The 13,879-nt window shown below is 18.3% G+C and overlaps 2 protein-coding genes across 2 annotated transcripts in view; one reads left to right on the top strand and one right to left on the bottom strand.

The window, feature by feature from the left end:
• The window catches only part of LOC727237 (carbonic anhydrase 2), a 34,077-nt gene extending 24,305 nt beyond the window's left edge, over positions 1-9,772 (top strand). Inside the window, exons 5-7 of the mRNA XM_003249415.4 lie at positions 5,451-5,687; positions 8,551-8,812; positions 9,053-9,772. Of these exons, the coding sequence (XP_003249463.1) occupies positions 5,451-5,687; positions 8,551-8,812; positions 9,053-9,099 (546 nt within the window). The 3' untranslated portion in view covers positions 9,100-9,772. The remainder of the gene's footprint in view (positions 1-5,450; positions 5,688-8,550; positions 8,813-9,052) is intronic.
• On the bottom strand, positions 9,761-13,241 carry LOC551200 (coiled-coil domain-containing protein 12). Its single transcript, XM_623595.5, has 4 exons — positions 12,897-13,241; positions 10,440-10,584; positions 10,195-10,333; positions 9,761-10,121 (listed from the first exon to the last, which is right to left on the bottom strand). Exons 2-4 carry the CDS (start codon positions 10,565-10,567, stop codon positions 9,927-9,929), a joined length of 462 nt encoding a protein of 153 aa, XP_623598.1. The 5' UTR covers positions 10,568-10,584; positions 12,897-13,241; the 3' UTR covers positions 9,761-9,926.
• Positions 13,242-13,879: the final 638 nt, after the last annotated feature.

The raw sequence follows: 13,879 nt of genomic DNA, 5'->3' as shown, positions 1-13,879 counted from the left end.
AAACATCGATTTTAAAGAATAAAGATAAACTTAAAAATTAATATACTAAAAATGCAGGACTGGAATGAATAAATTTTTTAAATAGATAAATAAAAATAAATATTTTTATTTTTTCGAGTGATATAGAATTTTATAAATAAATTTTTTGTTGAAAGTATTTCAAATAATATACAAAGTATTAAGATTTTCATAGAATATCTTTTTTCATAGAAAATCGACTTTAGAAGATAAAACAAACACAAAAATTGTGTTAAGATTTATTTCTTAAAATATAAGTTTGTATTAGAGAAAGTAAAATGTAAATAAAGCGAGATGAAATTGCATCTCTGTTACACCATTGTTTTATCTTCTTCTTGTCTCACTTCATCTAACACAAACTTAAATTGTAACTTAAATATATTTCGATTGACATTTTTGTATACTAATTTTTGTATTCATTTTGGCTTTTAAAATCAATTTTTCTAAAATGTTTTATGAATACATTAACATCCTGTATAATATTTGGATTAAGATTTTAATTTATATTAACATTTTATAATAAGAATATAAGCTAATAAATTATCATATTCAATTTATACATGAATTAAAAAGATTTTTAATATTTACATTGAATTTTCTATCTCTTATTTTCGAATTCAAGAATCAATAAATAATATTTATAATTAATAATTTTGATTTAATAAAATAGAAATTTTTTCAATTCAATATTCAATTTAAACACAAAGTAAAATAATATTTTTAAATAATATTTGATTTAATCATTAAATATAATAGTATTTTCAAACAATATTTGTTTATGAAACTTTTTCAATTTTTATTTTATTATCTCAAACTATTTCAAATTTTCTCTTATTCTACAAAAATGTTGATTAAAACTTATTTATGAAATTATAAATAAATTAGATAAATATAGACTAAAATATCTCCGTTTTGGTTTATTTTTTTCATAAATTTCAATTACTTATGATTTAATAAATAAGTTTTAATCGATATTTTTGTATAGTAACTTTTATATTTGTTTTGGAAAATTATCTAAAACTAATCTTTCAGGATAAATAGTTACAAATAAAAAAGTTCATCAACTTATATGCTTGATATATTATATCATGCTTTTGCCACAAAGAAAATGAGTTTATAATATATAAAAATAATTAACATATTATAATTAACAAATATTATTGTTAATTAACATTAACAATAATATATTCTCATCTATTACAATAATTTAAACGATTATTAAAACGATTATGCACAATAAAAATAATAATAGAGGTAAAAAATAAAAATTTAATTGATAAATAAATCATATTTATCAAATTCTTTTGATCTAAAATATTTTGATCAAATTTTTAAAAATGAAAATCATGTAATTAATATTAATAATATATTAAAACAAAATTTATTTATTACACAAAAAGATATATTTTAATTGAATATTATCACTCAAATGTTATCATTTATCATGATTATAGGATTGTTCATAAACTTTTTATATTATGAACTTAATGATGATTGACCCTAACTATTTTTTTATAGATACTGATTATGATCTGACTAACTTTTGATTTCTTTTTCTTTGATTGAATTCCATAATCTCTGATCGAACTGAATATGATTTGATTGAATTCTGCGATGATTAAATAAAAAAAAATGCGATCTTATTTGAATTGAATTTTCTTGACTTCTGCAGTTTCTAATCGAATTCCGATTTCTGCACCGATTAATTGCAATCTGATTGATTTCCGCGATTTCTAAATTTTTGAAACTATTACGAATCTTTCTTAATTATTCTTCTAGTAATTATTTTTTATGAAAATGTAACTAAGTAAAAAAATGTAAAAAGAAAACAACTAAGAAAAAATGTAAAAAGAACGAAAAGAAGAAGAATGTCACATTGGAGAATTTTCAATGATGGATATTAACAGGATAGTGTCGCAACGCATAGAGATTAACAGACTCTTGAGATCGTTTCTCTATAGTGGTCGATTGCAAAGCATTTGGTGCGCAAATGTGACTTATAAAATGGGCAATGCTTTGTGTCTCAGTCATTCGAATAACTACTATTGAGAATTTAAAACAATACAAGGGAATTGTATCTGCTCATAAATTACTAAACTACTAAAACCTTAAACTGTTGAGAATGCTGAAGCTATTGAAATTCGAATATCTTAGCCGCCTCATAAATCAGTCCTGGTTTTTGTCCTTAACAAGTATTTAATTTAAAAGACAAAATATTTTTAAAAAGTCAAAAAAGCTTGTTCAAAAAAAAGAGAAATATATTTATTTTTTTTAAAATAAACATAAATTTTGTGACTTTTTTTTTTTAATTCTAGGCTCATAAAATATCGCTCATAAAATAATATAGGATATGATAATATATGAGAATTTTTATGAGGATATAAGTGAAAAAGTTATTTATTTGAGAAAATTTAGAATAAAATTAAATTTTCTAAGTAGAAAAATTTAAATACTAAAAATATAGAGATAAGTCGAAACCTGATTTAAATTCGCAAAAATCGAATCTGAAATTTTATGAGAATTCTTGAAATTTTCGAGATTCTATTATTTTTTCTTCCTTTATATCTATTTTATCAAAAATTAAAATTTTAACAAAATTTGATTTTTTTAAAACTTATGTTTTAATTAATAATTAACTTATGTTTCTAATTAATCAATAAACATTTTATCTTGTAAAAAATTTAATTTTTTTTTATTTTGTTTTTATCTATAATGAAATAATAACATAATGAAATGAAATCTCGTAAACTGTTTGTTTATACAATTATTCTTTATCTGAATTTTAAGAATTTCGAATCACAAAATATCGAAATTTAAGAAGTCAAAATTTTTTGAACATTAAAGAGTTTACAGATTTAAAATATATCATTTCTATTAAATATATATATATATATATACTATTATAAATAAATATATATATATTATATATAATATATATATATATATATATATATATATATATATATATATATATATTTATTAGTATTACTATAAAAATAAAGATAAGTATATATATCATAAAATAATTTAAAAATTACTAATTTTAAATTATTATATTAGATTATTTGAGATTGATGATAACATACAGAATAAAACAATATATAAAAAGAAAAAACAATGTTATGAAGTAACAAAATACTCTAAATAAATAAAAATCTCGTTTAATATTTTCTGTTTAATATTTAAAAAAAAAAAAAAAATGCTTTACATCATGAGTAAATCATACAAATAAATAAAAGAATTATACTAATTGGGAAATAACTTATAACTTAACTTATTTAAGTAAAAAAAAATTTATTTAAATATCAAGTTTTTTTTTAAACATATTACAATTTTTTTTACAAACGTATTAATAATAATATTAATTATTTTTTTTAATTAAATTTTTAACTTTTTAATTAAATTTTTAACTTGTCTTTTTTGAATTTTTATTAAATCTAATTTGAATATTAAAATTATCTCTTTTCTTTAATCTCTTATCAAAAAAAAAATGAAAAAATAGTCGTCAATAAAGTATTATTGTAATTCACTTGATTAATAAAAATTTATTCATGATTAATGAAATTATTTATAATAAAAACAATATTTTTAAAAATAAAATAAAATATAATATTGCAAAATTTGTTTTTTTTTATCATCATCTAATATTATACAGAATGTTAATATATTCATAGAACATCTTTGTAAAGTCAATTTTAGAAATTAAACGAAATTTATATATCGTATAGATAAATCAGACAGATGTTGATATATAAAGATTGGTTGAAATTATTTATTAAATTATAAATAATTTAAGTTTACGATAGAATATGATGACGATAGAACGATCTTATATTATCTTCGTTTCGCTTCGTTTAACGCAAATTTAAATTGCTTATGACTTTATAAATAAACCTCGACCGACATTTTTATATCAACTTTTGTGTTTATCTTTATCTTTAGAATCGACTATCTAAAGGTCAAATAAATATATTAATATACTATAGTCTAATTTCCGGACATTTCAATCCATTAAAAAACTACATATTATTTTTTTTTACATTTATTAATTATAATTTTATAATTTTTATAATTTATTTTCAAAAATATTAATAATTTATATATATATATATATATTTATATTTAATAATATTATATTTTTTTGCACAAAGTGAAAGGTTATATTTTTTTTACGAAATGTATATATATATAATATTTATATTTAATAATATTATATTTTTTTGCACAAAGTGAAAGGTTATATTTTTTTTTACGAAATATATGTAATATAATATTTAATAGTAGAATTGCAATAGTAGAATTTATTTGTTGCATACAATTATATTATTTAAATTATAATTTATCATAATATTTATCATAATTTATCATTATATAAATTATAATTTATCATATGCAATTATTATTTTCAATGAAAATTCTAATTGATTGTAAATACAAAAAGAAAAATTTCCTCCTTGGTATTGCGCTTCATATGGATTTTTCATTTTCATATGTAATATACATATACATCCGTTTTCGTAAGTTGTATATTTAATCTACGCATAAAATCAGTTATGTAAATCGTGCATGCAACGCTAACTATTTGAGCGTACATAAAATTCTTAACATTCTTCTCTGTATATTTTGGATATCTGTAAAATTGCTTTGGAAAACATGAATAAAATTCGAACGAAAACAAAAAACTAAATTAATATATTTTTGACTTTTTTTTTTAAATAGAAACATTATATATGATATATTCTATTTTTATGCAGTATAAATGCATATGCTTTTACATATTTTAATAAATTTAAATATATTTAATGTTTGTTAAATTTAAGAAAAATATTATTTTAATTCGAAGTTCGTTATAAAAAATGATTTTTATTTAATTTTAATTATTCTTTAATTTCAGGATTTAATTAATATATATAATATATATACAATATATACATAATAACAAATAATATATGCAGCAATCATATAATAGTATACAATAAACAATTTTATCAAAGAAAATTGATCTATAAAATAAAAATCTAATTAAAAATTAAAGATATTTTTTCTTCTTTAATAAATAAAGAAAATAAAGCAAATATGATTATTATCATTTTTGTTATAAATCCTTCAACATATAAATAATCTTTGAAGTAATTATTGTCATTGTATAATTTATTATTTTATGAAGTTTCATAAATATATAAATATATTTATATTATAGTTTTCCAAGATTTAATATTAAATTAATATATATTCTAAAATTAATATATAATTATATTTTATATTAAATATTATATATATAAATAAATATATTAATTTTTATAATGATAATTTAATTAAATATATATATTTAATATTATATTAAATATATAATTAAATATATATATATATTATATTTAATATATAAAATAATAATAAATAATAATAATAAAATATATATATATATGTTATAGGCCACGGATAAATCGAATCCAGTTTTTGAATCGATTGTGTCTCATATATTGAACATAGCGGAAGTTGACAGTAATATAACATTAAATGATAATACTATTCTGGGCAAATTGATTTCACCTAATCTTGCATCAACGGAAAATTATTTTACATATAAAGGATCATTAACCACACCTCCATGTCTCGAAATTGTCCAATGGATCGACTTTGTGGAGCCTCAATATCTTTCTCACGAACAGGTATTTAATTTTAATATATATATATATAAGATATTTTTAAAATATGCAAATAGTAAATAGTTTCTAATATTGAAATTAATAAGCTATAATGATCATTATGACATGTAGAAATAGAAATAATTTATCTTTTCTTAGAATCGCTATTTTATAATAAAGAATATGTGATATACACATAATATTTTTTTAATTATTAAATTATTACATGTAAAATTAATCAATTTTACAAATCTATAAAATTAAAAACAATTCAAAAATAAATGACAAAAGTAAAATATATAAAATAATATTATAAATTATTATAATCAATTTAAAGTTTGAGAATAAATACAATTTGAATATTATTTTATTAATTTTTTTATTATTCTTATTATTATTATTTATTATTCTTATAAAGAAGCAAATTACATATTATAATAAATTATATTTCAAAATCAAATTTGAAAGATTTTTTATATAAGTTTAAAATTTAATATAATGTACCAGCAAAAGAACTTGTAATATTAACATAGAATTTTCGAAAAGATTGCATTAAAGAATCAAACAATATATTGGTTCTATTAGTATAAAATATTATAAATCTTTATAATTTATAAGTAATTATAAAAAATAAAGAAAAAAATAATATTTTTATCGATAACAACCACTTAAATTAACTAAATGATAAAAATTTTAACTTACTTTTTGAAAAAATAATGAATTTGTTCAGTTCAAATTTTTAATCAATACCATTTTCAATAAAATTATAAGTATCTAAATTTTTATATTAATATTAATTTAATTATTTCATCTTCAATAATGTAATACTTATGATACATTTTATTATTTTTTTATGAAATCACAATTTTTCTTAAGTATAAGTATATTAAGTTTCATTTAATTATTTTTTGTTTATACTTCAAAAAATATTTGAAAATTCTCTAGCACAATCGAATCTCTATACAATGGAATTTCTATTAGCGAAACATTCATTAAATCTAAATATCTTAATACGTGAACATTCTATTATCTGAACTATATGCTATCTCTATTCATAACCATGTAAACAGACATCTTTCTTTATCATAGCAATAGAAATAGAATTTAATTTGAAATTGACGTTGGATATATTAACATAGTATACATATGATATGTCATATAGTATATATGACATCAAAATGTAAACGTTCAATTATTCGAAACGAAAACGGAAATACTTAAAAAATTAACTCTTATGTTATAATGACGCCTTTAAAACGTCATGGATTTCAAATACGTTCTAATAATTGAGTTATCAGAAAGTTATCTATTTATTGCGTTCTATAAAAATATTGACAATTTTAAATATTTTCATCTTCATACAATTTTATTTTAACCGATTAATACATGTATTTGTTTTGAATAAAATTAAATAATATTTTTTGATCTAATATTTCTCGATTAAATTATAAAATAAGGAAAACTATAAGAGTATTATTATAAGAGATTTGGCAAAAAAATATAAAAATATTAGAAAATTCATAATTAGTATTAAAAAACAAAAAAGTGAAAATTATTTATACTTAAGTATATCAATATCAAATGTATTTTTCAATAGAAAATGCCGAAAAATAAAAATGAAAAATGAAAAGTAAAAAAATCTCAATTTTATTACAAATAAACATATTTTCCTCAAAATATAAAATAATTTATTTATATAAATTGTATTATTTGAAAACTTCTTTATTTTTTATTTTCTTAACAATCTTGTTTCATTATTTTGGATAATCAAGGTTATATCGCAATTTGAAAATCTGGATAATATTATAATTTTATTGATTTCCTTCATTTGTTAAATTTATCTTTAATAAATATAAATTTTCAAATTATTTGCAATTTATTTTATATTTTTATTTTTGTGATTTTTAGACAAGTTTATTCTCTGAAAGCTGAAATTTATTTCTATAAATTAAACTTTTATCATTATCATCATAGTACTCGAAGTAATTAATGTTAAATAATGTTAAAAATAATTTTATCTTTATTTTCCATAGATTATTTTTCTCTTTTAAATTTTTATTAAAGAAATTCTTAGAAAAATATTAATCTTTCTATAATTTATTTATATGAATTTTTATTTGTTGAATCTCTTTTATTGTGATAAGATGATCTCCACAATTCGAAAATTTTAATTTTAACCCAAGATTCACATTACTAAAATTTAATCATAAATATTTTTAAATGAAGAATGCCTTATAGTTTATAAAGTATTTCTAAATTTATTTAGTTAGTATCATAGTTTTTTTTTTTTTTACTAATGTTATAAATATAACTCATATTTATAAACAAAATATACTTATATATATATATATAAAATATACAAAATATATTTCGGACAATGAAATAGTATATAAATATTTTTAAATAATATTTTATTATATATGTGTAATTAAACTCTAACATCGTTTAAACATGAATATGAAAGATATATTGTATAAATATATTCTGTAAACGCTTTCTTTTAGCTTTATGACTATTTAAACTTGATTATTAGAAGCCTTTTACTGGAGAAAGTTTTTCTTAAATGCTTAAATGAACTTTTATTCTTATCCCATAAATTGCCACACATAAAAAATTAATAATATTTCAATTATTAGAAATGTGAAATCTAAAAAAAAGTGCAAAAAGAATTATTCCAAAAAAATAAATTTAATATAAAATCTTTATATTAAAAATATAATTATATTAAAAATATTTAAAAAATAATAATAATAAAAACGAATAAGAGAATCTATTTTTTTCTTAAATAATTTAAAAATATCTTCTATAAATAGTCTTAAATTGTACTGCTTCGTAATATAGCTAATAGTTATAATTAATTGTTTATACTTACTTTATTTATTTGCAGTTGGCTGTGTTTCGTAAAATTCAATCCAGTGATGGAAGAAATTTAACACATAATTTCCGGCCGGTGCAACCATTAGATGGTAGAATAGTTTATCGTAATATTCCAACTTCCATAATTTCCGGAACTACTATTATTGCGCCAACAGATTCTAAACAAACGACGAATAGTTCTGAAAAACTAAACCCAACAAAATCATCTAATGAAGAAGACTCTCATAAAGAAGATGGTCATAATGGACAACAGAGCATGTGGACCATATCACGTTTGTATCTTTTTTTAGGATTACAATTTATTATGATAATATAATATGATTAAAAATTTTTAATTAAAAATTGAAAAAATGATATAAAATTGATGTTAAAATATACATTAATCCTAAAAAATTAAACAGGTCTAATTCCCATAATGAAAAATACAGAAATATATGTAGTTTAAAAAATAATTGTATATAAATAATATTATGAATATGAATATGAATAATTTGATTTTATTTTTGTTACAGCATTTGGAGTGATACTTGGACTTATTTTTCTTTTACAATATCAATAATACATTGGAAACTTTAGTCAATTATTTTGACTTTTATGTAATTTAAAATAATTAATAGTAAATAAGTAAATTAAATAATATTATATGTAACATTAAACTATTTAATATTATATTTAATATTATATTATATTGTGTATTTACACAATACTTTTTGGTGCAAAAGAATTTATGAAATTATTAAATATCTTTATATTTTAAAAAGATTTTATTGTTTAAGATATTTATCATTTTTAAGATAAAAATGAAAATAAATGTTTTTATTTTTAATTAAATATTATCATTTAATTGTAAAAGCATCTTAAATAATGTACATATACATATACTTAAAAAATGTATTCTTATATTATTATTAATATCGACTGATTATAAGTACTACATACACGATACTCATATAATCTGAATATGATAATTAAAGCAGTAGAAATAGAAAATAAATAGTAATTAAATTTGATATTTATTTGGTAAACAAGGAAATAGAAATATTTTATAAAAATAACTATACCAAAAAATACTAATATATGTTTATTCAATAGTTCCTACTGTTGCCATGATAATATATATATTTTATTGAGTTTTCTGGTAAATTGTATTTTCTCACAAATATGTTTATGAAATATATTGTATTAAAATACTTGTGACTTAGATAATAATAAAAGAAATTATTAATAATGCATTTTATTCATTTTTTATAAAATTTTTTACAATTTCATAAAATATTTTATAAAAATTTTATAAGATGAAATAACTAAATATTATAAAATTTAAATATTATAATTAAATATATACATATATTATATATACATGTAAAAATTATATTATTAATAACATTAAGTTAATGATTCTATTTGATCTTTGGTTGCCATATTCACCACAGCAGCTAGATCATGTTGCCCTTGTTTAAGACGTTCTCTTATAAGTTCTGCTATTGCTTTTTGAGTTCTCCTTTCTAATTTTTCTAATTTCTTAGCAACATCTCGTTTTAAATCCCAATCTGGTTTTCTAGGGGCAAGATTGCTGATATCCTAAAAAATAAAAATAAAAACAATAATAAAATGAAATAAGAATAAGTATTTTAAATTGTAAATAATTACTTACAAGTTCTTCAATAACAACTTTCGTATTTGCAGCACTTAATTGATCTTTTACTTCCTCTTCTACATTGCCTGGCTTCGCATCTTCTAATACTTTATCTTTGAGACTTTCATCCTGTGGTTTATAACTTCGAAATTTTGGTCTGTCACATTGAAATAAATAAAACACAAAAATTAGTATTACTTATTAGAGGTTAGTTAAAATTAAATTTGAACATGAATAAAATTAAAAAAAAAAACAAAACTTACTTCGGTAATTTACTAGCACTTTCACTTTTATTTTCTTTATTTTCTTCAGTCTTCTTTTTCAAAGCTTGTAAACGTTCTTTTCTCTTTAAAGCTTCTTCTTCCAACGAACCTATTTTATCTTCCGCCATATTTGTTTTCTTACACTCTATTATAGGTGGCGTTAATACATATTTATATTTTAATACAATAAGTATAAAATTAAAGGTTCTTTTATATTATTTAATTTATATTAAAATGAATATATAATATATATAGATATAAAATTTGATGTTAATAAAATAAAAATGAAAAAAAGGAATAATTGTCTTTTGATATTTAACATTGCCAGAATATTTTACCGCGTAAAATATATTATAAGGATTGCCAAAATTGAAAAAGTGAAAGAAAGTAATAAACACTAGTAGTGGAATTTAAAAAATAGAAGAAATAACGGGAATTCTATTTGTACTTTCAGGAGATAGGAAACAACATAATACAATAGAACATCCGTTATTTCTCTCATTTCTATTTTTAATTTTAAGTTACGTCATCATTATTTCTTTTTTTATTTTTCTAATGGTTATATTTTTTCCGGCAATCCTATCAATATATACAAGCTAATATAAAGAAAAAAGAAAAAATAAACTTGAATGAAATTTGATTTAAAAAAAGTAAATGAATTAATAAAATTTGCTTTGTAACATAATACAATGATGCATCGCCATCTAATTGCTATTTCTTAGTACTATAATAGCAGATTGTTGAAATAATAAAAATATATCAAATTTCTTTCTGTATTATTACCTATATTGATAATGTCAGTTATACTTTATAAAATATTCTCTATTTTAATAAATATTTAAATTAATAAATAATTTTTTTAAATATTTTTATGAACAAAAAAATAGAATGGCTATGTATGAAAAATATGAAAATAAAAAATAAAAATTATTTTGTTTTTAATAACATTTATTTTATAAAAATTATTATTTTTCAAAAACATTTTTTTTATAAATTGAAAAAGAATTGATGAATAAAAATTTTATATAATGATGAAATTATTGATTTTATATTATTATAATGATAATTTTTTATACTATCATTGATAAATGATTGTATTATTATTGCTATATTATTATATCACATATATTAATAAAATTAAGATAGTTTTTTATTATATTTTCATTTATAATTAAAAATGAACTAATGAAATTAATTTAAATTTACATATTATATATTATTAACACATATGTTTATACAATAAAATGATATTTATTATCATTAAAAAATACTTTATTTATTAGTAAGAAATTTTTCTAACAATAAGAAGATATTTTTTCTTTTTTAAAAAGAAAAAAAAGATAAAAATTGATTTGAAAAAATTGATATGAAAAAATTAATCAACATAAATAATACTTTTTTAAATGAATTAGTTTATTAACATTTTTATAAAAGTTTATAATATTTTAGTGTCAGATAAATTATAAACAAAATATATTAATTATGTCTAATATTATCTATATATCTTAATATTATATTAATTTGTAATATAAGTTCTATAAATCTTAACATACTTTTGAAATCAACTTACACATTTGTTTTTATTTACGTATATAAATTTTTCTTTACTTCTTTTGCATAACGTACATATCGTACGTGTTTCATTTGATTCTTTTCTTTACACAATAAACAATTAAGTGTTCAATATAATATACATTAATATAAAATAATTTCTACATATAAATTTCTACATGTAAATTTTTTATAATTTATATTATTTATTTATCATTATTTATAATAATTTTGAAAATAGTAAATAATTATTTGTCATCAAGAGTTTTGATATTTAAAATTATGTCGTAAAATTACACAATAAATATATATAATTCAATAGTTATTTCTGTTATGAATTTATTCTTACTATTTATCCTTAAAATAATTTATTCAAAATTAATAATGTCATGTGTTAAAATTTCTAATTGAGAACAAATATATATATATAAATATATATATATATATATATATATATATATATATATATATATATATATTTCTAGAATTGTTTTTTTAGTTAGAAATCAATTGCCGAAGTTAATACATTCATGTTCAATAATTTCACATTCTAAATTTTAGAAATTTTTTTTTTGTTTTACTTTAATTATATAAAATATATAAATTAACAACAAAAATTTGAAGTTTTTTTTCGAATAATCATACTTATTATTATCAATAAATATAAGAAAATTGTTTCTTGTCAAAATGTTACTTATTTACAAAATATATCAAAACATATGCATTGATATTCTTGATTAATAAAAAGGAAAATTTTATACATATTATAAAAAAAAATGAAAGTGTACGATACAGTTTTTTATAATATTTACAATCTTTTTTATACCAATTTCTATTTAATTTTATTTTAACTACGATATGTTAATATAGTTGTCAGCGATCGTTAATTGTGTTAATTCAACATACCACAAAAATTGAAATCCAATCAATTCATTTCCAGAATATTAATTCACATCCCAGACAGATCCATCGATCCATACACCACGAGAGAGAGAAAATCACGAATGTATGCCAAACGTTTGTGAAATTGAGGACATGCACTATACACACTCAAGAGTTGGGACTCTTCCCTAGTGGCATTGTGAGGCGTCTTTTGTGGCGAAAGTTTATTTACAGTCTGCGAGGTATTTTCAATCCCGAAGTGCACGATTTTGCGAGACCCTTGATCTTATGAGTTGAATTTCTTGCGATGCGGCGACATCTATCGGGTAACTCTCTTCTATAGTATATTTGGTTTCATTTTATGCGAGTTACATGTATTTTTCTAATTTAAAAAATTTTGAATTTTAGAATTTAATAATTCAAATTTATTTTTTTTTAATTTATTTATATATGCGATAAATATAGTTATATATACCACTTTACTGTAATTTTTTGAATTCATCAAAATAATTAAAGATACATTTGTTATGTGTTAAATAACAAAAATTTATTAGTATGAAAAAATTTAATATTACAAATGTATGATCATGCTTGCTTTTTTGATGATTGAATGATGGAAAAGAATTTAATTATTTTAGCTTTCAAATAAAAAATAATATAGCAGAAACAAAATTTATTATTAAATTTGGCATTTGCAATTTTAAATTATTGAGAAAGTATAAATGTTATAAAAATCTAATTAAAAAGAAATAAAAATCCATTAATATTGAAATTCTATTTTAAATATTTCTATTTAAAAATGATTGATGAAAAATAAAATATTTTCTTAAATATTTTTTTCATTAAGTTCATATTCTCATATAAAATTTTTTTCGCACTTTTAAAAAACTTTCTTATATCGAATGTACTGTAGTTTACTTAAAAAATAATAAATCTCTTTCTTATAAATTGTAAAACTTTTAAATAATAACGTGAAAATCTTTATAATATCTTGGATTTATTCAATT

The sequence above is a fragment of the Apis mellifera genome, linkage group LG12 (genome assembly GCF_003254395.2).
Source record: "Apis mellifera strain DH4 linkage group LG12, Amel_HAv3.1, whole genome shotgun sequence".
Taxonomy (NCBI): domain Eukaryota; kingdom Metazoa; phylum Arthropoda; class Insecta; order Hymenoptera; family Apidae; genus Apis; species Apis mellifera.
This window is presented reverse-complemented; position numbering and strand designations above follow the sequence as displayed.